We start from the raw sequence: 25948 nt of genomic DNA on the forward strand, positions 1-25948 counted from the left end.
GAAAGAAAGAAAGAAAGAAAGAAAGAAAGAAAGAAAGAAAGAAAGAAGGAAAAAGAGAAAGAAAGACCGACCAGTATAGGGGCGCCTCGCTGCCTGAGTCAGTAGAACATGCGACTCTTGATCCTGGGGTTGTGAGTTTGAGCCCCACACTGGGTACAGAGTTAGTTAGTTAGTTAGTTAGTTAGTTAGTTAGTTAGTTAAATAAATAAATAAATAGTAGTTAAAAAGAAAAAAAAAAACCCCAGTATATATTTGGGCTTATTTGTTTGGGTTACTGGATACATAATCTTCTCTCTTTAGCAAGAACTTTAAAATAAGAAAAAAGAAAAAACATTTATAAAAAGATAAAAGAGTTATGATTACATAGGATTTCTTCCCTTTCTACTTAGTAATAGAAATAGTCAAATTTAGTCATTTATTTAAGGCTGTTATTGCTACTACTAAGAACCTGACAACATTCCCAGTGTTTTAAATCTTTGGAATAAAGGTGTGCCAGAAACATGGCCAATGCCTGATACCAACCAAAAAAGACTAGTTCCTGATGGTCCAAAAGATGATCAGTTTCAATATTTACACTGATGATCATGTATGACTTGCCCTACTCAAAGGAAATGCTTACACATTTTGAGAAAACTGAAACATAAAAGCAAAAGCCAAAACCAAACAGAAAAACAAAAACCAAAGTTAAACTATACCAAATGAAAGCATAACTCCTAAAGATGGCAGCTATTTTAACAACCAGAAGGTGTGTGTATGTACGATACAGGGCTTTACTGAGGTATACAACAGGCTGCACATATTGAAAATGTATAATTAGGTAAGTTTTGATACAAGTATATAGTCACAGAACTATCACCACAATCAAGATAAGAAGTATATAGTTAATTGAACACAGGAACACTATTTCTGTCCCCTAGGTGATAATGTAGTATGTACCCTAGGGTAAGCAGTACAAATAGAATATCCATATAGTATTAAATCAACTGTCAAAATTAAATAAAATGGCACAAAAATCACTTGACTTATTTTGATAAGTGTTCATAAAGACTTTTAAAAACCATAATGACTTTAGAAAATTAAAGCAAAGAGGGGAGAAGTAATCTAAATAATGGTTCGGTGGTTTAAATATTTTAACATATTTTCCTTTACAAAAAAAAAAAAAGTTGCACAAAATAAACTTATTAGATGTGGAAAGAAAAATAAAAACAAGCACTAGGTCTGATAGCATTTTAGTTGCCATTTGTTCACTAGTGTGAACTTGGAAGGAAGGGATTCTTATTTTCCTTTTACCCCGTAAGGCAGTTCCTCAGACTAGGTAATGTAAGTGCAAGTTAAAAAGAACAATGTATTAAGCATCAGAAATGTGACCAATTTAACCAAATTTAGCAGCATACACATTTAAAATCTGTGTACACTCAAGCTATGCTACGTATAAACCTATCCATACAGTAGTTCCCAAACCTCTACAATAGAGGCAGACACCTTTCAAACCCGCATAGAAATCAAAAGTCCTACATTTTAACACGCAGTGAGATAAAAAGTACGTTTAAAATCATCCTGTTAATAAACTGAAAAATCTTCACAGTTCCGTGGAATCAGAAAACCTTCCTTCGGTCTTACCTCTTGTTCTCTGAAGGACTGATTATTCACGTCCAGGACTCGTATAGTCCTCTTGATGGGCAGGAGACCGCCAATCTCGTCATGAGCCACCATGCTTCCCCCAGCGCCCCCGCAAACCCCAGTCGCTGGGCGCCGAGCACGCCCTACAGCGAGGCACTACCGGCAGGCAGGCTTCCCCTCCAGCGCCCGGCCCCCCGGGCAGCCATGGGCCCCTGCCTCTCGCTCGCGCCGGCCGACTGCTCTGCGGCAGCGGCGCGACCCACCCAGACCGCGGGGCTCCGGGGGCGGGGCCCGCGGACACGTGACCGCGCTTAACTGACACCCGCGCCTCGCGGCTTCTCCCTCGCCTCCTGCAGGAGAAAGCTCTTTCCAAGAGGTTTGGAATTTCTACAGCAACTCAAGGCTCAAGGAAACCGTAGGTTAATGTACGGCTTTTCCTGGCTTAAGAAGCATTCCGGAAGGGAAACCAATTGCTTATCTAGGTTCCCTACTCTGGTCCTCCGCCACCGACAGGGATACTTTTTCTCTAAAACCCTATCACCTAGAAAGGAATTCAGTGGCGGAAACTTGACAACTTCAAGTAAGAAAGCTCTAAGTCAGATAACCAAAGAAAAGCCTGATTACTCAGGAACCTTTTAGTGCGAGCATATTCACCACCGTGAGAGCATCTAGGCCCTTACTCCGCCCTTGGGACCGACCGGCAGAGCGGGCACCGCGGGCACACTTCAGGTCCCCCGTTGGTCAGGTGGCTCTCCCACAGGGCTGTGGGGCAAGAACTGCGCTACCTCAGATTTCAACGTCAGCACTGCTCAGACTGAGAGGCACATATCTTTCCTGTATGCTTTAAAAACTTGCTATCTGACACCATAAATACAAAAAAGGTGATTTCGAATAATGGGATCCTGCTCTATTCTGAAATGACTCATCTTGATAGAGTCCGAAAAGAGTCAAAAGGCCTTATTTAAAAGGTAACTTGCGGGACGCCTGGGTGGCTCAGTCGGTTAAGCGTCTGCCTTCGGCCCAGGTCATGATCCCAGGGTCCTGGGATCGAGTCCCGCATCGGGCTCCTTGCTCATCAGGGAACCTGCTTCTCCCTCTCTCTCCCTCTGCTTGTGCTCTCTCTGTCAAATAAATAAAATCTTTAAAAAAAAAAAAAAATAAAAAATAAAAGGTAACTTGCACTTGACAGGTAGAGAAATGAGGTCCACAGAGGTAAAGTAATTTGCCCCAAGTTACGCATTAGGGACAGTCTCTAAATTCTTTCTTTGGAAAAGCACCACTCATGTTGGTTTGATAGGCCTGCTAAGAAGCAGACTTTCTTCCTCAACAGAATGTACTATATTCTATTTTGAAAGGTAGGATTTATCTTCACTATATACTACTATGAATGATATGATGCCAGTAATTTGCAAAAAAATTTCTATTCTCAGGATTTATTAGGATCAGAGAAATCTGAAAAATCTATGTAGGAGGCACTATTCTAGATACTGTGGATGATATAAAAAATAGATTTCATATTTGCTCCTAAAGTGCTAATAGACCATTATGTAAAAGGAGGCTACACAAAGAGATAACTCATAAAAGACAGCTTTTGAAAATTCCCAAGTTGTACAGCTAGCTAGTAAGTGCCACAGGAGTTCAGGAGGAGAAGCAGCTTCTAGAAGTCTTCTGAGCAGAGATGGGGCTGGAAAAGATGCTAGAGAAGACACTGTAAGATGTTATTTGAGTGGTGCCTGGAAGGCCATGTTATGTTCTTCATAGGCCCTAGTAAGGGAAAACTGCAAGGATTTCCCAGAAGAGCATGAAGGAGTAAGCTCACAGATTGTGGTCATGGGCTGTGGGTAGACAGATGAGCAGAGGATTTTATTGAGCCCATGAGAGATAACAGAAGTTATGTTGTAAGCTGATCTATCAGATGGTTTGAAAGATGACTGGGAATATAATGCAAAAAATCACAATCAGTTATCAAGAAGTTGGCCTAAGGTAGGGTCAGTGGGAAAGGAAAAGGATATATGCAAGGGGCAACACACTGAGAAGTCAAAGATGCCTACAATTTTAAAGTTAGGAGAGGTAACTGTTAATACATATAAAGAAATAAGGAAGAATGAGCTTTGAAAGAGACTTCTGAGTTTCATTTTTAGATCTACTGAGGTGGTGGAAGAACATGAAAATACTGAGCTAGAACTTGGAGATGCTGGACAAGGACTTGAAAGAAGCCAGAGGGCAGATTTAGACTGGGGAGTCATATACACGGGGATCAGAGTGGAAACTAGGAGTGAATGAGATGCTTGGGAGAGAAAATCTGGACAAAAAGAACAAGGGTCCAAGGATCTAACTTTGGAGAGAGGCCAAGGGAGAAAGATTTTTGCAAAAGGAATAGTCAGCAGAAAAGAAACATAGCAAGATGCCAGGGAAGAAAAGGTGTTAATTACAGCAAAAAGATTAAGAAGGGTAAGAAAAGATGCAGGGACTTAGTGATTACAAGTTTAATGAGGACCTGGAGTGTGCTAGTTCAGTGGAATAAAGACAGAAGATAAACTAAGGAGGCTGAAGAGTGAATAGAGCAGAATAAATAGCACAGACTATTTAAAATGACAATCTACAAAACAATTTACTAAGGTTTGCAGGACAGTGTAACTTCTTACAGGAAGCGTCAATGCTGCTTCTCTATAAATACCAATGTATTTTGTATTCAAGATGATGATAATTAATCTTTTTGCTCTGAGACTTGTTTTTTTTTTTTTTAAGGATTTTATTTATTTATTTGAGAGACAGAGAGTGAGAGAGCGAGCGAGAGAGCGCGCGCACAAGCAGGGAGGGATGGAGAGGGAGAAGCAAACTCCCCTGGAGCCTGATGCAGGGCTCGATCCCAGGACTCTGGGATCATGACCTGAGCTGAAGGCAGACACTTAACCGACTGAGCCACTCAGGCACCCCAACTGCTCTGAGACTTTAAAAAAAAAAATAATGGTGATTGGTTATATCTCATCATCTATCCTTTATTACCTGACCACACCTGATCACACATATGTGGATATGTTTGGCCTTAAGGATGGCTGACTATGTGCAGAATATACAGCAGTAAAGTGGAAGTACCTTAGAGATCATCGGAGCCAGTTCCTTAATTTACAGATAAGAACACTGACCTGCTAAGCCCTCAAAAAGAGGCGAGGCTAGAACCCAGGAGACTGGTTTAGTTTCATTGGTTCAAAATGGTGCAAGTGAGGCCAATACTTGATGGCCACTGAGCTTCATGAGGGAATACAGACCTTACACTCAGGGAGAGTAGGGAAGAAGCTGCTAGGGTGATCTCATGGGTCTGTTACCTGACATCTCTATCTCTTTCCACTGTTTTTCTATTTAGTTCTGAAAGAGGTAAGGCCAAGGAGAAGGGATTTCTCTCATTTCTCTCCTTTAGCTGAGGGCCCAAGAGGTAGAGAGACAAGTCTTATAAATGTAAAAGCTGAAAGCCTACAGGAGCCACATAGGGTTTAATGGTGTTAGTCACAGCACAAAAATCCCAACTCACCAACCCTAAAATCTTCGTTTCATTTTGAACGTTCAGGGTTGTGGTCCAAATATAATTGAGACAACTGTAGATCGCATCTAAAAAAGCAACAATGAACAAGGGATGTTCAATGAGCACCCTGAGTGATGAGCCTGAAAGGATCTTGACACCAACAATGCTCCATAAAATCAGAGGGCTGAACAGGTCCTTTGAGGTCCTTAACTCATCCTCCTCTGTTTTCTTAGGAGGAAACTGAAGAACATCAGTGAAAAAAGAAAAGGAAAATTTGTGTCCTTACCCTGTGCTAGGAGCCTCATGCGTGTTACTTAGCCAGCTTTATGAAGTATGTGTTATTAGGCCCATCTTACAGATGGAGAAAGCTGGGACTCAGTGTAAGAAACAAGTCCAAAGCTGCAGAGTTAATCAGTGGCTGGGCAGGCTTGAGTCTGGTCTACCAACTCCTGTTACAGCACAGCCCCCCGGTGAGACGGGAAATGCACCGCTGTTAGCATGTTCAGTGCACACTTGGTGCACAGCTGGTGCAGGCCGGCCTTCTGTGAGTTGGGTCTCCTGGTCCCAGCTAGTGTTCGTGAAATAAATGGGAACACTTTACAGAGAGGAAATCATAAAAAAGTTGAGAGATTATTTGCCTTATAGCCTTTTTGTAACAAGGCAGTTAAATAAAAAGATAATAAAACAGTTCCTGCTGCTTCAGTTTTAGAGGAGATTCTAATTCAATTGCTTAATGTTATTCACAGCTTATTAGAGCATGACTTATAAATATTACAAATCGTATAACTGAAGCACAGATTGGTTAAGTATCTTTTCTTTGTGTAGAAAATCTAGGATTTATAAACTTAAAAACTGAGTTTTCTAGGAATAATAATAAAGCTCTGTAAAAGATACCAGATTTGGGGAAAATATGGGTTTCCAAAGACCAGTTATAGTTATAACCTCTGTTCTTCTGCTTGTATGGAGTCTTCAATGCTTTCTTTCCTAAAATACAAAGATGATAAAGAGAACATTGCTTCCCTTCTATAGAGGAAGGCTACCAACCTTTTTTCCTCCTTTTAAGGTGAAATCAGAATTCTGGAATTTAGACAAACTAGAGCTAAAGAATAATCATTACTTTTTCTGGTCTGGATATTATTTGTTTTTATTTACTTTTGTCTGAGATCATAAGCAACTGGAAATTAGGTGAGGAAAGCCCTATTATGGGAGAGAACAAAATCTAAGCTCTCTGCTGCCCTCTGCAGGTAATATTGTGAAATGCAATTGCCAACCTGCTTTTTCTCAGCTTTGTAATTTTGTTTATAAGGACCTTATGTAGATGACTACATAAACAATCTTAATCTACAGAGAAATATGGATAACAGTACAATCTGTTTCTTCAGCCCTTGTGTAGCTCTCATGTTTTCTATTACTAAATTAAACATGTTTAAAAATCATGTAAGTGTATGAAAAGTTGCCACAGTTCACAAGAAGTATTTTAAGGGCTTTTTCTATATACAAGAAAACTATGTTCTACTTTAAGACTCTAGAATTTGGGGTGCCTGGGTGGCTCAGTCCATTATCTGTCTGCCTTCAGCTTGGCTCCCTGCTCAGTGGGGGTCTGCTTCTCCCTCACCCTCTCCCTCTGCCCCTCCTCCCTGCCTGTGTTCTCAAATAAATGAATAAATCTTAAAAAAAAACCAAACCTCTAGAATTTAAGATTACAAATAACTACTATGTATCTCACTAAAAATAGCTCAGTTTAAAAGAGAATTTTAAATCTTACTAAAAAAGCACTGATTCAAATATGAACAAAATGAAACTTCTAAAACATCAGAGTTCAAATTTATTTAGTAACTAGTTAAAAACAACAAAAAGGTGGGGCACCTGGGTGGTTCAGTGGGTTAAGTGTCCGATTCTTGGTTCCGGCTCAGGTCATGATCTCCTGGTTGGGAGATGGAGCCCCGAGTCTTCACCCCCTTCCCCACCATAAATAAATAAATCTTTAAAACAACAAAAAGGCAGTTACATTTGGACTAAATGAATATGAAAGAAGTTGGTAATGAAGTTATGTGTAGATCTGAATTTTTAAAAATCTTCTGGATTAAACATTTGACTATCTCCAAGCTTTACTAAGAGCTTGGTTTGGAAAAAGATCAATTCGGATCTTTATATTAGCAAGACTATAAACAGAATACCTGACAGGCTAAGAAGTCTGGTATTAACAAAACTACGGTTCTTTTTGCAATAATAATACAAACAGCAAATAAAATGGGGTATTGGTACTATTAGTGGTGACTTTTATCTCAAGTACATAGGATAGCAAGTAACTTCCAGTATAATATAAGATCGCTTAGGCTTGTATAACAGGATGTTGAGTGGGATTTTCCTCGTTTGCCCCTGAAACTCAGCAAGGCCCAAACCTGAAGACAAATGGTCCTGTGTCCTGTGCCCAGCTTCCTGTTTCCTCAGCCCATTTTTACTTCAGTCATTGCTCCAGCAACCAGCTGTACTAGGTCGCTCTTGCTTTCCACTCTGGGCTTCTTGAATACTGGAATGTGGCATTTACACAGGTACCTGGTAGTGTGAGAAATAAACACTCCATGGGGTAGCCATTGACTAATGGAGCACAGGCGCTGGTGGATAAAAGCTCCCTCTTCAGTCCCTTCACAAGACAATTCTGCAGTATATCTTACATGGCTCTTCAGAAGGTTCCAGCAAAAATAAGCCTCAGTTGCCCAGTGGTGACCAGCTTAAATGCAGACACTTGGTATTAGCTGCCTCCTTCTGTTTCAATTCCCCATTCCCTGGGACCATACCTCAAAACAGACTGTCAATGAGCTCACGTCTCAGGCTGATTTCTGGAAGGCACCTGATAGGACACTGAAACTGAGCTTGGCCCTGGAGACTATAGACACACAGAATGAGATTCTGGAACTGGGTCCCTCATTGGAAAAATGGTGTAAGGTCTATAGTTACTGATCGGTACGGATGGAGTGAAACAATGGCTCATACAGCGGTTGTGGCACATGAACAACATAGGGGGTTGATAGCAACTGCAAAGGTTGTAGAGTTGGCTGGCTTCTGTTAATTGCTTTAAAAGCTTTGAAAAAGCAGCTGGTAACTTTCATAATGTTCTCAGAGTCATTATGGCAGCAAGGGCCGAGTGGGAGCCCCTGAAATTCTAGCCCCTACACTGGAGCCAGGATAATAAATAGAAGCAATATTGCACACCAAGGGAAAATACAGAGATAGTCATCAAAATTACAGCAGGCAGGAGTGATAGTCTCCACCCCATTTCCATTCAATTAATCTATAGGCCTCCTACAATGAGATGGACTGTGATGGCTAACAGTGGACTACTGTAAACTTAACTCAAGTGGTAGGCTTAATCTCAGCTATTGGGCAAGATGTAGATCCTTTATTGGAACAGATCAAGACATCCTCTAGCATTTGGTATATGGCTATTGATCTGGTCTGTGTGTTCTTTTCAATTCCCATTAGTGAAGAAGATCAAAAGTAGTTAGCTTTTACTGTGGGAAGGACAGCACTTTCTATCTCATATCCTGAGGCTGTTAACTTTTCTGTTCTGTCAAGAGTCCTAAAGGACGTTGCGATCCACAGAACATCATGTTAGTCCAGTAAACTGATGACATCAGTCAAACAGGACTTGGTGAGCAGGAAATGGCAAGTATTCTGGACACCCTAGGAAGTCAAATGTATGCCATGACAATTCTGGGGCTGCCACATGAGAAAAGTTTTAATAGGTCCAATGGCCTGATGCTTTCTGAGATCTCTCCTCCAAGGTAAAGAACAGTTGTTGTACCTGCATTCCCTAGCACTAGAAGGGGCACAGCACTAGGTAGGACTTTACCTGTATTTGGAAATTCTGCTCTGACCCATTAATGGAGTCATCTCAAATGCACAGTTTTGAGTGGAATCCAGAGCAGAAGTCTCTGTAGCAGGTCTAGGCTGTGGTGCAAGCTGTCATACTGCTCAGACTATGTGACCTAGCATATTTGCTAAAGCTAGAGGTCTCTATGGTAGACAAAGAGGCCGTGTGATGTCTCTGGCAAAGCCAGGAAAAGAATTGCAATGCAGGTCCCTAGGGTTCTGAAGCTAGGCTATGCTTTCCATGGCAGGAAACAGCCTGCTGATTTCTGGAAGGAACCCTACTATAGCTATAGCAGCCCTATTTCCTGGAAATAGACTATTCTCTCCTCTCTCCAAGCTTTCTTTCCCTTAGGGACTTTCAAGAGGAGATAGGGCCAACATGGCACTGACCCCACATGAATTTCTGGCTCCTCTAGTACAAAGAATCGAGGTGAGATTGAGGGCATGGTCTTGCTGGGATGGTTGCATCCAGGTGGGCAAAGAACAGCATGTATTGGAAGGGCGCATGGTATGCTACCTCCTAGAGGGCATCCAAAAGATGTGGCTAATCTTGCAATGGGCTATCAATACCTTGGGGAGTTTCACAGGAATGAATCCCAAATTAGCAGAATTTGATGGAGCCATTACTCATTCTCACTGATCCCATAGAGGATGAAATAGAACAGAAGTTACAAACCAAAATGAAAAGGACTGTAATCTCATCCAGTAAGGTAAAGAGACTCGATCCTATTTCTCCTTTCTCCCTTCGAGGAGTATGGGTCTCAAAAAGGTGGGAAGGAGATGCATGCAATAAACCGAATACATGTCTCTTCTACAAATTTCTAGGGTTACAGACAGATATTACCTGCAGACAGAATGCCTCCACTAGAATGTAAGCTTCATGAGGGCAAAGACTATGTTTTGTTCTCTGAGTGTCTAGAAGGAGCTCAATAATGTAAGAATGAATGAATGAATGAAGACTGAATATGCTGAGTGGAGAAAAAAGGCTATGAATCAAATCTGAGATTAACATTTTATCATTAAATACAGAAAACAGAGGCTTAGAATGGTTGTATAATTTACACAAAGTAACACAAGTAGTAACACACAACTGGTTAAGTCCAAAAGTCTGCAACTTCTGAACAAACTTTACTGGCCCTAGCATAATTTCATTTGATTTATGGTTTATTTTATATTAGTTTACAGAGCAAACAGAAGGATATGTTAAAAGAAATAGAAGTAGGGCGCCTGGGTGGCTCAGTTGGTTAAGTGACTGCCTTCGGCTCAGGTCATGATCCTGGAGTCCTGGGATCGAGTCCCACATCGGGCTCCCAGCTCAGCGGTGAGACTGCTTCTCCCTCTGACCTTCTCCCCTCTCATGCTGTTTCTTTCTCTCTCGCTCTCTAATACATAAATAAATAAAATCTTAAAAAAAAAGAAATAGAAGTAATATCCCCAGAAGGGTAATAGAGGAAAATACATTAATGAAAATAAAGACTATTATGGGAAAACAAAACAAAAAATGAGAGATCTTGGAAATAAAAAAAATTGTCAAAATTTTATTTATTGCCTAAATAGAAATGTAAATAGGCTAACTAGCAAAATAGTCACTAATAAGGAATTAACAAGCTAGAAAATGAAGTTGAGGAATTCTCCCAAAGAATAGCATACAAGATTAAAGAGATGGAAAGAATAAAAAAGAGTTCATAAACATATAAAATAATTCCAGACTTTGTGAAATCTTCCTGAGTTCTAGAAGTAACAACTAGAGAATAAGAGGATGAAAATAATCTAAAACTGAGATTTCCAAGGCATTTCTAAAATATATATAATTCTTTAGAATTAGAGGGTTCAAAAAAAAATGCCAAACACGATGAACAGAAAATTTAACGAAAACTCTCAAACTATAAAAATATTAAATAAACGATCCCATCAAAAAACAAAAAACAAGAGACTAAAAAAAAAAAACCCAAACCCTGCAACATACATGATAAATCAGAGGCTAATATCCATACAACATAAAGAAGTCAAGTTATTTTTCCCTTTTTTCTCACATTTAAAAAATTGTGATGAAATACACATAAAGTTTACCATTTTAACCATTTTAAAAAAATATTTTATTTAGTTGAGAGAGAGTGGGCGGGAGAGAATATGCGTGGGGGGAGGGGCAGAGGGAGGAGGAGTTGGACAAGGGGCTGGATCCCAGGACCCTGGGATCATGACCTGAGCTGAAGGCAGACGTTTAACCGACTGAGCCACCCAAGTGCCACCAATTTTAACCATTTTTAAGGGCACCATACAGTAGGCAGGGCTCAGAAGCATAAGTACACTCACATTGTTGTGCAACCATCACCACCATCGTCTCCTTTTATTCTCTTTCTTCCTAAATAGAAACCCTGTGCACATTAGACTGTAATTCCCCATTTCCCCTCTCCCAAGCCCCTGGTAACCACTATTCTATGTTCTACCTCTCTGAATTTGACTGTTCTAGGTACTTCATATAAACAAACTTATACATTTGTCCTTTTGTGTCTGGCTTATTTTGTTTAGCATAATGTTTTCAGGGTTCATCCATGTTGTAGCATGTATCAGAATTCAATTTTTTAAAGTTGAATATCCCATTGTATGTATGTATCACATCTTGTTTATTCATGAGGAAGTAATTCTTTCTATTCCTAGTTTGTTGTTGTTGTTTTTAATCATGAAAGGGTGTTGGATTTTGTCTAATGCTTTTTCTGCATCAATTGAAATGATCATGAGGTTTTCTCCTCAATTTTGTTAATGTGGAGTTATTACACTGGTTGGTTTTCATTTGTTGAACCATCCTTGCATGCCAGGAATCGATCTCACTTGGTCTTAGTATACAATCCTATTAATATGTTGAATCCACTTTGCTGGTATCTTCTTGAAGATTTGTACATCAATTCTTATAAAGGATATTGGTCCGTAGAGTTCTTTTCTTGTAGTATCTTTGGCTTTGGTATCAGGGTATTGCTGGCCTCACAGAGGGAGTTAAGAATTGTTCCCTCCTCTTTAATGTTTTGTAAGAATTTGAGAAGGACTGGTATTAATTCTCCTTTAAATGTTTGGTAGATTTCCCCAATGAAGCCATCTGGTCCATGGCTTTTCTTTCATGGGAGGTGTTTTGATTACTCACTCAATCTCTTTAATAGTTATAGGTCTATTCAGATTATCTCTATGATTCAGTCTTGGTAGGTTTCTAGGAACCTGTCCTCTTCATCTAGGTTATACAATCTGATAGCGTAAAATTGTTCACAGTTCTCTCTTACAATCCTTTTTATTTCTGTAAATTGGTAGCAATGTCTCCACTTTCATTTCTGACTTCAGTAATCTGAGTCTTCTCTTTTTTTTCCTTAGTCAATTTACCTAAAGATTTGTTGGTTTTACCTTTACAAAGAACCATATTTTAGTTTCAATGATTTTCCTCTGTTGTTCTATTCCCTTTTTAATTAAAACCCACTCTAATCTTTATTATTTCCTTCCTTCTGCTAGCTTTGAATGTAGCTTGTTCGTCTTTTTCTAGTTCCTTAAAGTGTGAAGTTAGGTTGCTGATTTGAGATCTCCTTTTTTATTTTTTTTTGAGAGAGAGTGAGCGAGCACATAAGCAGGAGTTTGGGGGAGAGGGAGAGAGAGAGAATCTTAAGCAGGCTCCAAGCCCAGTAGAGAGTCTGATGCGGAGCTTGATCTCACAACTCTGAGATCATGACCTGAGCCGAAATCTAGAGTTGGATGCTTAACCAACTGAGCCACCCAGGTTGCCCCAAGATCTTTCTCCTTTTTAATGTAAGAGTTTATAGCTATAAATTTCCCTTTTAGTTTTTTGCTGCATCCCACTAGTTTGGTATGTTATGTTTTCATTTTCCTCAAAGTATTTTCTAATTTTCTTTGTGATTTCTTCTTTGACCCACTGGTTGTTCAATACTGTGTTATTTTCTACAGAGTTGTAAATTTTTCAGTTTTCCTTCTATTATTTCTAGTTTCATTCCACTGTGACTGCAAAAATACTTTATATAATTTCAATATTTTCAAACTGATTAAAGCTTTATATGATCTATTCTGGAGAATGTTCTATGTGCACCTGAGGAAAATGTATATTCTGCTCTTACTGGATAGAGTTTTCTGTAGATGTCTGTTAGGTCCAATTGGTTTATGGTGGTGTTCAAATCCTCTATTCCCTTATTAATTTTCTGTCTGATTGTCTATCACAGTTGGCAAAAATTTAAAAGATTAAAAAAATTCAGGGTTGAGAAGAATGTAGAGATATGTTATCATAAACTGATGAAGAAATATAAATTTGTCAAACTACTGGAAGGTAAGTGAACAATATTATCAAAACTGAAACTTGCAACCCAGCATTTCCACTCCTTGATATCAGTATTAGAGACATAACAATGGTTCCTCTGTATGGAAGGAGAAGACACACTGCAGCATTATTCTTAATGTGAAAAAATGGAAAATATATTAAAGGGCCATTCTTCAAGGACTGGTTAAGTAGATTATGGTACTTTATACTATGGAATATGATATGGCAACCAAAAAAGAATGAGGTAGCCTTATATGGTATTGATAAGAGATAAAGAGAAAAAAAGTGAGCTGTAGCACATGTACAGTATGAGCATATATAGGTCACCATTACTAAACACATTGTTTGAAAGTATGTAAACAAACAGAAAGGAATCTAGAACACATCAAATAGTAACTAGTTACTTCAGAGGACTAGGCGATACAAGGAAACTTACAAAAAAAGTTTAATTTTGAACAAAGACAATGCATTCTTGTATTACTTTTATAATTAAAAAGCAGACACAAGCATTTACATGCACACAGCATCCAGGAATGATTCACAGAAGGTTTAGGAATGATTAACCTTCAGGATAAATAGCACTGGATACTTCAATAACTTCTCAGAGCATTATCAGGAGTAATTGTTTTATGTTTAACTTTTATGTTTTTGGCTAAGAAGAACCATTTTCTTATATCTATTCTCTGTTCCTCTTAACTTTCATCACCTGTACCAGCAGTTGGCTTCATGTTTTGGACCTATGTCACAGAGAAACAATGTTTTATTATATTATGTTATAGGGCAACCAGTAGAGATCATAAGTTATATCAAAATGCAAGATGGGGGGCAGTAAGCTAGCCTTATTCATAAATTAAGCCACTAGGGGCGCCTGGCTGGCAGAGTGGGTTAAGCCTCCAACACTTGGTTTCTGCTCGGGTCATGATCTCAGGGTTGTGAGATGGATCCCTGAGTCAAGCTCCTCCCCAAGTCAGGCTCCATACTCAGTGTAGAGTCTGCTTGAAGACTCTCTCCCTCTGCCTCTTCTCCCTCTCTCTCTCAAATAAATAAATCTTTAAAAAAAATACTAAGTTAAGCCACTAGCTTTAGCATGCCAGCCAGCTTCAAATTATTCAAATCTGTGCCTCAGAAAAATTACCAATTACCTGTCATGGTCTAAGAGGTGGGTTTGTCAAAAGTGAGATTTTATTAATCCAGGAACTGACAAGACTATTGTAATCCCAACCACAAATGTTTTTAATATAATTTATTAGGAATAATATACATAACTTATTATGTTTAATCTAAAATTTACATAGTACACCAATACTCAAAGTATAACCCTTCAATATACTATTTAACTTATAAGAAAATGAAATCCCTAAATCTGAACATTCTGAAAAAGAACGAACCATATATATATATATTTATGTTATATACATAAACATACACATTTCTTTTGAAGTGTTGTGGTATATATATATGAAGTGTTCTGGTTTGTGTTTTGATCACTAACAGAGTTAAAGAACACTTTGGTCATAAAAATATGACTCAGTCTTAACTTATCCCAGATTATTTTACATTAACAAAGTAAAAAGTCACTTTGGACTCTTCACTATCAGAAGAAAAGGGCAAGGTTATGGTTGCTAACAAACAGAGCTGAGAAACACCTTTGGAAAACAAATACCGTGTTCCTTTTAAAATGAATAATTTTATACATAATATAGTAGTAAGGCAACCTGATAAAAGATAGTGCTAAAATTTTACTTAGAGACAAATTTAATAAGCAACCACAACTTCACAACAAAATAGCCAATGATCCCCTACATGACAAATCCTTAACATCAGTATTAAATTCTTAATGTAAAATATCCAAAATCAAAATATGGAACACAATGCTCATGTTATATGTTTACCTAAGTCCAAAGTCTTGATTCATATGATCTATATTACTTTATCTGTTCATTAAATATTTACTGAGCACCTATTATGTGTCAGGCCATGTGGCAAGGTGACTGAAGTACAGAGGTAAATAAAGTAATGGCTCCCAGCAACAGGCCTCAAAAGACAATACAAACTGATCATATTTAGCATATTACATAATAACTATTATATTTAGATGAAAGGCCATGCAAAACACAGGGCTGGGAGAGTTGGCAGAGTATCCATTTCAGGGCACGTTTTTGGGGAGAGGGACAACTTTAAGAATGTCACATTCTAACTTAGTGGTTAAGTTCTGGCTATACCTAAGAATGGCTGGGACAACTTATACAACAAAAACAAAACCCAGATGTTCTTAGGTCCCAATGGTACCCATCCTCATTCCCCCATCTCCTCACATTCACATAGTCTGGGATAGGGCCTAGCAGCACATTTCCTCCCCTAAAAACTCTCTGGGTAACTCTGACCTACAGCCAGAGTTGAGTAATTATTTTCAAGGTATAAATATAGCTTAATGCTACTGTGATCATCAGAATTTCATTGCTGACTTCTTTCCTCCTCATGAAATCCTAATTTGCTCCTTCTATTCAATTTTCCCTACCTAGAGGGCTTATGGGAGGGGTAACCAGGCTAGATTGGTAGGGGTGGGATACAGGGAGAGGGGTTAAGACTCTGGGAAGGGTTCCTGGATATAATGCCTGAGTGGGGATAGGCAGGCAATCTCCAGACAAAGAAAAGGAATAAGGATGTACAAGGGAAAGGAAACAGAGAATATGATAAGAGAGATATTTTGGAGAGATGGAGTATGGAGCTCATCATAAGGGGATCAGATGTTAAGTAACATTTGGGTTTTATCTTTAAAGCAATGAGTAGCTACTTAAAGAATTTAAGCAAGGTACTGAAAGACCAAGGAGGAGCGATTGGGTGGCTCAGTCGGTTAAGCATCAGGACTCCTGACTTCGGCTCAGGTCATGATCTCAGGATCATGAGATCGAGCCCATGTTGGGTTCCACCCTGGGCATGGAGTCTGCTTGAGATTCTCTCTCCTTCCCTCTGCCCCTCCCACACCTGCACGCACGGGCATGTGCCCCCCCTTAAAAAAAAAAAAAAGACCAAAGAAAATCAATATGGCATCATAAAGAGGCTACAGGCAGGGAGGCCAGTTACAAGGCTGTATCTCTTGAAGCAACTGGATAAAGGGATGTGAAAATCAGGACTGTGATCTGGCTTAAAGATTCAGACTAGGGAGTCATCAGTTACAGACAGCTGAATCTGGTGAGTGAATGAGCTCTCTAAAGAAAGATCATTAAGTAAGAAGAAAAAACTGATGAAGATGAAACCTTAGGAATGCTCTTTTCATTTCCACAGTCATCACTCCCATTCCAGGCCTCCAGACTCTGTACCAGGTCTTCACTAACCAGTACTTTCTGCAGAGATGGAAGGACTATAACCGCAGAAAATCAGTTCAAGAATCCAGAATGTCCTTTCTGTTGATTTTCATAGATCAATAAACTCTTCAGCCAATCATTTTCAGCTTTCAAATTGACTGGCCAATTAACCCTCTGTACTACTTCATTTCTTAGTTCTTCCTCATATATTTGACTCTTTCCAAAGAATTTATCATTCCTTACACATACATAACTCATTTTAATTCTTGGCATTTTTAGACACCCCTTCTCCATCTGGGGTTGGTTTTCCCAGTTCATGTTCACTTTCATAAAAACCCAACTCCAAATCAAAACCTCCCCAAATCTTCTATTTCTCCCTCCCATTCCTCTAACACTGTCATACTTCTATAATCTATGCAGGCATGATTTTGTCAGAGGTTCTCGTTTCCTGCTTGGATATAATCTTATCTCTAAGGTTAAGTATAGGACCTGGAACATTGTGGGTGCTCCATAAAATGGTTGTGCAATCAAAAAAGAATAAAAGAATTTAGACCAGACCCTAGCGAAGTTTTGAGTATACAAAGATATTCAATAAATTATTATTTCAAATTCATTCTTATCATAGTTGTACATGATTCCTTAGGTTTGGAAGAAATGGAGACTCTATCATGGCATGTAGGTAGGCCTGGTTAATGTAATCAAACTTTTATAAGGATTTCTTTCTTGAATATAACTCCATAGTTTGAAGAACATAGCAACAGTATATGCGAATGTATAACCATTGCCCCAAACTTGATAAATTTTGAAGGAAAATAAAAAGCTTATCTTTTGGCTAGTTGATGAGTATTAGTATCAGTGCATAATATACAATCTATTCTAAAAATTATAGCAATTCAAATAATTCCAGTCAATTCAATGTCAATAAAATCTGCTAAAATTATAGTGGGTTCAGAAGAAAGCTAAATTTGCCTTTCACATTGGGAATAAAATACAGGAGTCATAATTCTGGGACTAAGGTGATGGCAGTGACATAGTTTTACAATTTTTCCAAATTCTTCCATAAAAACACACAGAACAAGGACAGCAAAATCAAAACCCCAAGGTCAATATGTATAGCACCATGTAACAAGGTACACATCCCCATGAACCCAAAAATATAAGTTAATGTGCATAAACTACCAACAACTAACTGTAAGACTTATATAGCATCAGAAGAGAAAGCAGAGAAAAACAAAACATTTGCCAGATCTGAGTAGAGAAGAACCCCGAAACTATTGACAGCTACTTGCTACAGCTGCAGAGTTAGGCGGGTCATTGTGAGCACGGCAATTGAAACTGGGAAGGGTTTTATCTACTCAAGGGTGGCAGTAAGGGGGGTTCATGGCTGGAACACATGAGCTTAGGACTTTCAAAGCTCCCTTCCAGGACAAAGCCCTACACTGTGGTGCAAGTTCTGGGAACAGATTCAAGTCAAGTGGAATAGAGGTGACACACAAGAAAAGAGAAAGTTCTGATAAAAGTTGAGGAGGAAAACAGATCCTGGAGAACTCAAAGTATATCTACATTTATCATTTGTTAAAGACAACGGAAGAGGAAGTTTAGGGTCATGAGGCTAGAAAAGCTCTCCTGACTCACTCCTCCTTTCTAAAGCCATTTTCATGTGGTAATGACCAATAGAAAAGAATCACAGTCAAATCCCATATTAAGTTTTCATAAGGAAAAAAGGTATAAAGGAAAAAATAATATCCCTACAAAAAAATAAAGGCATGGTAGAAAAATGTGCTCACAAAAAAAACTATAATATTCCAAGACTAGCTATAAAAGAGCATAAATTAGAATTAGAAAGGTGGTAAAATTAAGGAAAGGATTAGCAATAAAAGAAAATATCCAAAACTTGAAATCAGATATAAAGGGTGCCTGCATGTCCTCTCAGTGGATGATCTCATCTTCTAGGGCCGTGCATCTTGTCTGATTCACCATTTGTTACTAATCAGGTTTTGCGACTCTGTAAGGGCAGATGTTAACTGTAGAAAACTGAGAGCAGTGCAAATACATTTTGTAGGTAGATATGTAGATGAGGATATTAATCTGTTTTGCATCTAATTTAGTAATCTTATTCCAGCATTCTTTTTTTAAAAAATATTTTATTTGTTTAGTTGAGAGAGAGAGAGCATGAGCGGGCGAAGGGGCAGAGGGAGAGGGACAAGCAGACTCCCCACTGGGCGCAGAGCCCCACATGGGGCTCAATCCCAGGATCCTGAGATCATGACTCATGCCAACTGAAGTCAGATGCCTAACCGACTGAGCCACCCAGATGCCCCTTCACCATTCTTTCTTCCAGTAATTAGAATCCTTCAGTGTTTCTGCTGGCTCACTCATTAATATATTAATTAAATCTTTGACAGGTTTTCACTCTTTAAAGTTAAAAAAAAAAAAAAAAGGCAGCTACAGCAACACAACAAAACAGAAAACTCAATCTACAACAAAATGAAGAGACAGTGTTTCCCCCCAAAACCTTTTGTTTGTCAGATAGTTACAAACAGGACCACTATGAGACCCACACATGGAACCAAAGGGAAGGCAACTGGGCTCCTCTGATGGCCTTGAGAACAGGGAGCCCCTCACTAGCATGCTAGTCTGAGGACAGTAGTCTAACCTGGGAAGGACCCCATGATCAAATTCTTGAGCGGAGAGCAAGGACCCTTCCATGCAATGAGGTTAGCAGTCTGGGCCATTTAAACTCTTGAAGCTAACACAAGAAAAAACTCAGATAAAAACGAGGGAGCAAAAAAGATCTCAGAAAGCGTGAGGCTGTATTGTTAAAAACCACTTTGTGAAGACAACAGAAGAGGGAGCTCTGGAGCTATGAAGGTGAAGACAGGCTACCAGGGCTCACTCCTCTCACCTTTAAGACAGGAAAATTTACTGGACTTAAAAAATGAGCAAAGAATCCCTTTAAATAATGAATCCCTTTAAAACTATTTTAAGAATACAGAAAATGTGAAGTAGAATAATGTCTCTATAGCATAAAATAAATTAAGAAAATTATAGAAGCTATGAAAGAACTTAAAAATCAGAAATTAGATGGGTGGAGAAAGGAAGATTTGCAATGAGGTGATAGAACTAAAAAAAGAATTAAAAATAGAAGAAAAATTATTTCAGAATAAAAAAAAATCTGTCTACTGCATTAAGAGGAAAAAAAAAGACAAAAGGGAAGACAAGTTTGAAGACAAGCCCGGGTGGCTCATCTGACTCTTGATCTCAGCTCAGGTCTTGATCTCAGGGTCATGAGTTTAAGCCCTGCACTGGGCTCCATACTGGGCATGGAGCCTACTAAAAAAAAGATAATAAAATAATTTTAAGAAGATATAAAGAGATAGAAAATATTTTGAGAGAAAGTGATAAATATAAAAGATTAAAAAAATCTAAGTAAAAATCAGGGAGGGGACAGAAAACAATGGAATGGAAAAAAAATGACAAAAACTATGAGAACAAGTCATCTGAATTTACTCAAGTCTACAGCAGGGGTCGACAAACTCTCTGTAAAAGGCCAAATAGTAAATATTTCACTCTCTGTACGTCAGATGGTCCCTGTCACTGCTACTCAATCTCTGACACTGTAGTGTTTTTAAAAGCAGCCATTAACAATATATGTAAGTCAACGAGCAGGTCAGATATGGTTTGTGGGCTACAGTTTGCTGACCCCTTTGCTAGAAAATGAGTTTCAGGGAACCAAAAACCTAGAACTGGTGCTCAGCATTCAATATACATTTACCTGTAGAACTAAAGCCTAAAAATGGTTACCAGGGTACACAGCACAATCTGCAATGGCTATATGCTCTGATCTTGTAGATACAGTAAAACTATGTTCAAAACATGGAAAATGATGACTGTACATGAAAAACAAAGTAAGTACTAAATACTTTAAATGCATTGATTTAGAATAAAGAGATATTACTTTAGTTTATTAACAGGGGAGAAGGAGAGGAGGGAGAAGAGGTGTTAGTTGATTATAATAATGCTTATAGGAATGAACCAATTTACAATAGCTAAAAAAAGAGGAAACTGAAGGCAAAAATATCCAAGAGAACAAAAACATGAACCTTCCTAAACATAGGAAGACATACCAAAGCAAAAACACACAAGTAAAACAAATAAGGAAAGAATAAAATAGAGCATATAATGAAAGACAGCATGCTACTGTTTAGCCAAGAGAGTGGGATACACAAATATACATGCAATTGCTTCTATTTTTAAAAAGTGAAAGAATAAACCATAAAATTTAAAAAAGGAATAAAGGGATTTTGTACAGAAGAAAGAAGTAGGGTAGAAGATCTAGGAATAGAAACAAGAATCCTGTGGAACTACTTTGAAATTCCATACAATTTTGTTACGTGATTATAAGAAAAATTAAGTTTAAAAAGTAGTTCTTAAAAATTGAAAATAAAAAGGAACAAGTGAGTTGTTGTCATAGTTACACATAGAAAAGTACTAGTTCAGGGGCACCTTGGTGGTGCAGTTAGTTAAGCATCCAACTCTTGGTTTTGGCTCAGGTCGTGATCTCAGGGTCCTGGGATTGAGCCCCACATTGGGCTCCACACTCAATGGGGAGTCTGCTTGAGGATTCTCTCGCTCCCTCTCCCTCTGCCCCTCCCTGCTCACACTCTCTTTTAAAAAAAAGTACTAGTGCAATAATTTAAAAACACAGTAAGTTGTACATATAATTTATATGTAAAAAACAAAAAATCTGAAAAATAAAACATACAATGTTTTTAGTAATTGTTTCATTTACAGTAATGCAGTAGCAATTTGCAGTAATGTAGACTGTTGTCTTTGAACTGTGAGTAAATCAAGTGAGAAATTATGTCAGCGTCCCCAAGACCTAAATTTTTGGTGTGGCTGAGAGATCTAGATAGTAAGATTAACACAATTGAATAAAAAACACTGTAGCCTCAGATCTGAAATATCAGTATAAACTCAAAATTTATTTTATCTGAAAAAGTGATACACATTTCCTAGCTTTGTCCATGAAAAAGGCACAGAAACAAGAATCAATATAGCAGCAAGGAGTGTTCATAATGTTCAGGTTTAAGCCTCTACCATTTCCTAAGGAAACCAGGGTTTTTAGAAATGACTGTTTCCAGGTATGGAGCAGAAACAACAACAAAATGTACAAGTGGGCCTGGAAGAACTTGTCATCCTGGAAGAAAGGGGGCCACTTAGTCTCTAGATATAAAGTGAGGGTCATGTCAAAAGATACAGGAAATCAATATATTGCATTCCTTAAATTTACATTATGTTAAATGTCAATTATATCTGAAAACTGGGGGAAATAAGGACATTGGAGCCATCCTGAAGCCAAAGATAGGGTAATTTGAGCATTGTAAGAGTAATAACTGAAATGGATCAAAACACTACAAATGTGCTAATATCTGTAAGTTCATAATCATATTAAAAAAATCATTAATTACTTTTAGAGAATTTTAATGAATAAAAGTCACTTGAAAACTGATAAAAGGATGGTGAGGGGAGTTTTCTCTCTTTTTTTGAAGATTTTATTTACTATTTGAAAGAAAGCGTACATGAGTGGGGGTGTGTGTGTGTGTGAAGAGAGAGAAGCAGGCTCCCCACTGAGCAGGGAGCCTAACATGGAGCTCAATGTGGGGCTCGATCTCAGCACCTTGGAATCATGACCCGAGCCAAAGGCAGATGCTTAGCCAACTGAGCCACCCAGGCACCCCAAAGGGAGTTTTCTTTTTACAGAAGTATTCTAGTTAATAAAGATGACTGATAAAGGCACAATGTCACCACTTTGCCGCACTCAATGAGTAAATAAATCCAGGCAATGACAATTAATTTGGACAACATCACAAAAAGACATGATGTACCTTCAGAGGGAAGTACAGAGACCAAAACAATCTCTAGATCTATCAGTTTATTAGGAATAAAGGGAAGAGAGGAACAGAAGAAATGATACCATGGAGATGCAATCATGAACATGCAGGATGTGAAGGGCTCTACACATGCAAGAACAAAAAATCCAAAAAAAAAAAAAAAAGCTAGAGAGGGAACCTACAGATTAAAAGACACTGAAGAGAGAATCGGAATATATGGACCTTATATGAATTCCAATTCAAACAGACAAAATGAGCAAAACCAAAACAAAAAAGGTGTAAGACAAATCAAGGGAAGTGTGAACACTCAATCTGATGACATAGATAACATGATACAAAGTAAAGGATTTTCTTCAAAATAATCCAGAGGAGAGGAGGCAAGTAGATAGATAAAATGAGAAGAATCTGATTGCATGATGGGAAGTGCTGAAGTTGGGATAAACAAAAGGAGGATTATACTTAAGTAGATTTGACCATGGATTTTATTGTGGCAAACTATAAATACTATTTCTGTGTGTGATCTGATTTGAAGCATACCTAAAAATACTCAGGGTTGCCATTTCATCCTTTTTCTTCTTTCTTCGAATATAGGATTTTTAAATGTTAACTAAAACTGTTTTGCAAAAAGCCTAACACTTAAAACACAGAGTTCTTCCATAAACATATTATGTATGTACACATGCCAACCCCATCTCCCCAAATCTGGCTTGCTGGATTTGGTAAAACGTTGATGGGCAGACCTATAAAAATTTGCCATCGTTACAGATGATGTCAAACATTTTTAAAATCCCGCTTAAAATGTGTGTAACTTTTATGTAACAATCTTTAAAAAGGTTCCTTAAAACCAAGATGGTTCTGTAAAGTTTGCCAACTGATAAAAATGGACTAAGTAATTCCATAGATACCAGGTTTGGGGACTTAACTACAGTTTTACATAAAAGGATACATAATTATTTCTTAAGTGTGCACTGGATTTTAGTTAGTCACATGTCACACATTGGAAATGCACGGCCACTTCGGACCTGCAGACGAGCTGTTTGGTTTGCATGGTCCAACATATAAAGACTGGGAGATTTCACATAAAAATCCAGATTTTGACAGTCCTACAAGGAGCCTTGGGCTAGAGCACAATAGCAGCTGCCTCCTGCAGGAGTGCACATTTCTCTTTTCCACCACAGTCCCTCCCTTCCTTCCTCCTTGCATACACCGTACGCCTGGCCTCTTTAGGCATTTGAGTGTGAGATCACTAGCTAAAGCCTAACATTGTTCTTAGGGAGGCTTTTACCTCATTCTTAACAAAAAGTACAACAGAAAAAAGGAAGATACCTGTAAGAGCCCATATTATTCAGTTTTGCACTTATAATTTTTTTAAAAATTAGCATTCATTATCCTTATAGCACAAAAATAAAACACTATCTGCATATTTTTAAATGCTTTGACAGAGCAGGAAGGCTTACCTTCAGATCAAGGCTGTTAAGGCTTACGACATCATCGTCTTTTGCTCTCCGCTTTCTTTTCTATATGAAAAAAAAGATTTCATTCTTATATAGAAGGAATGCATGTTACTTCATTAAACAAAGACCTCATAAAACCAGAGAAATCACTTTAAAAAAGTGAAGCTGTACTCATAAGAAAATTATTTTTGAAAAAAAAAATTATTTTTGAGGGATGCTCATAAATTATCTCTAGCATACTGTTTAAATAGTCTCCCCAGCCTGAATCATCTCATGCTGCGAAGTTCCACCCTATTCAAAAACCTTATATAAAGTTTTTTCAGAACTCTTATGTAAGTCAAGGACTGACTACTTGTTATGAGAAAAAGTAAAATATGTTTTAAACATAAAGGCAACAATTTTTTTTAAAAACGAACAAATTTATCCTATGGAGGGGGGAGGGTCTTCACTCGAAAAAAAATACCCTTTTCTCATGGCCCAAAGTAATTAAGACTTGTTGCCTGAAGCAGGATTTATCTGCTGGGAGACAACACACTTGTAGTTATCATTCATCATCCTCACTCAGTCCTGCTGGTGCCTATAGTGGCGAAACTGTGTACAATCTCATTTCTGTCCTTCATCACTATTGAAGAAGAATCCTTAAGTAACACATCACCCACTCACACCTCAAAATAACTTTTCAGATTACCTGTGACACAGTCTAGCTCTTGTGAACTCTCAAAACTGACCAGCCAGGGTGCCCTTCCAGGACCTGACTCCACCCCAAGGAGAAACTGGTGGTAGTGGAATCAAAATGGAGCAGGGCAGGGACAACAGAGAAAAGGAAAGATAGAGTCCAGATGGAAGTGGGGAAAATAGATGGAGCCTGGAAATCACAGAAGCAAGGCGCCATAAAAAGTAGAGAGGGAGCTTCTCTCTCTGAAGTTAGAAAAGTTATCTGAACCAAACCTCTTTGTAAAGTTCAGAAAAACTAAATTCACATTAAAATGAACAGAAAATTCTCCAAGTCAAATCTTACACGAAATAACTCTAAGAAAAATGGGAAAAGGGGAAGAATAACATCCCTACAGGGAATGAAAGCACTTGAGAACGAAATACTCAAAGAAGAAGAGCAAAACTATGACATACTATTCCAAAGTTAGCTAAAAGACATTAAGAAAATGATAGAAGGGGCGCCTGGGTGGCTCAGTCGGTTAAGCGTCTGCCTTCGGCTCAGGTCATGATCCCGGGGTCCTGGGATCGAGCCCCGCATCGGGCTCCCTGCTCAGCGGGGAGCCTGCTTCTCCCTCTCTGCTGCTCCCCCTGCTTGTGCTCTATCCCTCTCTCTCTCAGATAAATAATAAAATCTTAAAAAAAATTTAAAAAAAATGATAGAAGACCTGAAAGAACAATATAAATCAGGATTGGAAAAAAACTAAAAATGAGTTGACAAAAAATCTTTATTGATCCTAAGGTCATATCCAGAAGATCTAGAAAAATATGAGTAATATGATCCTAATTTTGAAAAACAAAGCAAAGATCCTGCATGTGTTTATCTTATTTGTAAGGCTGTGTGTGTGTGTGTGTGTAAATACACACTTCTGAGCAAAACACAGAAGGATAGGTATGGTATTGCTGACACGGGTTAGAGTGGAGGTTGGGGATGGAAGGATTGACAGGGGAGAAGAGAGGAAGGAAGGAGGAAACTGCCAAACAAAAAGAAGTGTACTGAGGGAAAAGCTCATTCATGATTGTACTTATGCATTTATATAAAATCATGTACACGTATTTGCATATGTATAAAGACATTTAACAGATTTTAAAACATTCTACTATATTTTCAAATATTTTAAAGTTTTGCTTTTCTGATTTACATATTCAATCCATCCAGAATTTATTTGTTTGTATATGGTATAAGATGGCATATCTAACTGTCCGCACTGCTAACACCATTGTTGCAGGCACCTTTCCTTCTAATGTCTACAATGCAGTAAGTTCTC

The 25948-nt window shown here is 38.3% G+C and overlaps 1 protein-coding gene across 2 annotated transcripts in view; it reads right to left on the bottom strand.

The window, feature by feature from the left end:
- Positions 1–25948, bottom strand: part of NET1 (neuroepithelial cell transforming 1) — a 60319-nt gene that overhangs the window by 11471 nt on the left and 22900 nt on the right. The window contains exon 3 of one of the 2 annotated variants that reach the window (XM_035021730.1): positions 23973–24032. In XM_035021730.1, coding sequence (XP_034877621.1) covers positions 23973–24032 — 60 coding nt within the window. Of the gene's footprint in view, positions 1–1620; positions 1869–23972; positions 24033–25948 lie in introns of those variants that run through there. The other variant, XM_035021729.1, reaches the window with a different exon arrangement.

The sequence above is a fragment of the Mirounga leonina genome, unplaced genomic scaffold (genome assembly GCF_011800145.1).
Source record: "Mirounga leonina isolate KUSES-001 unplaced genomic scaffold, KU_Mleo_1.0 Mir_175, whole genome shotgun sequence".
Classification (NCBI taxonomy): Eukaryota; Metazoa; Chordata; class Mammalia; order Carnivora; family Phocidae; genus Mirounga; species Mirounga leonina.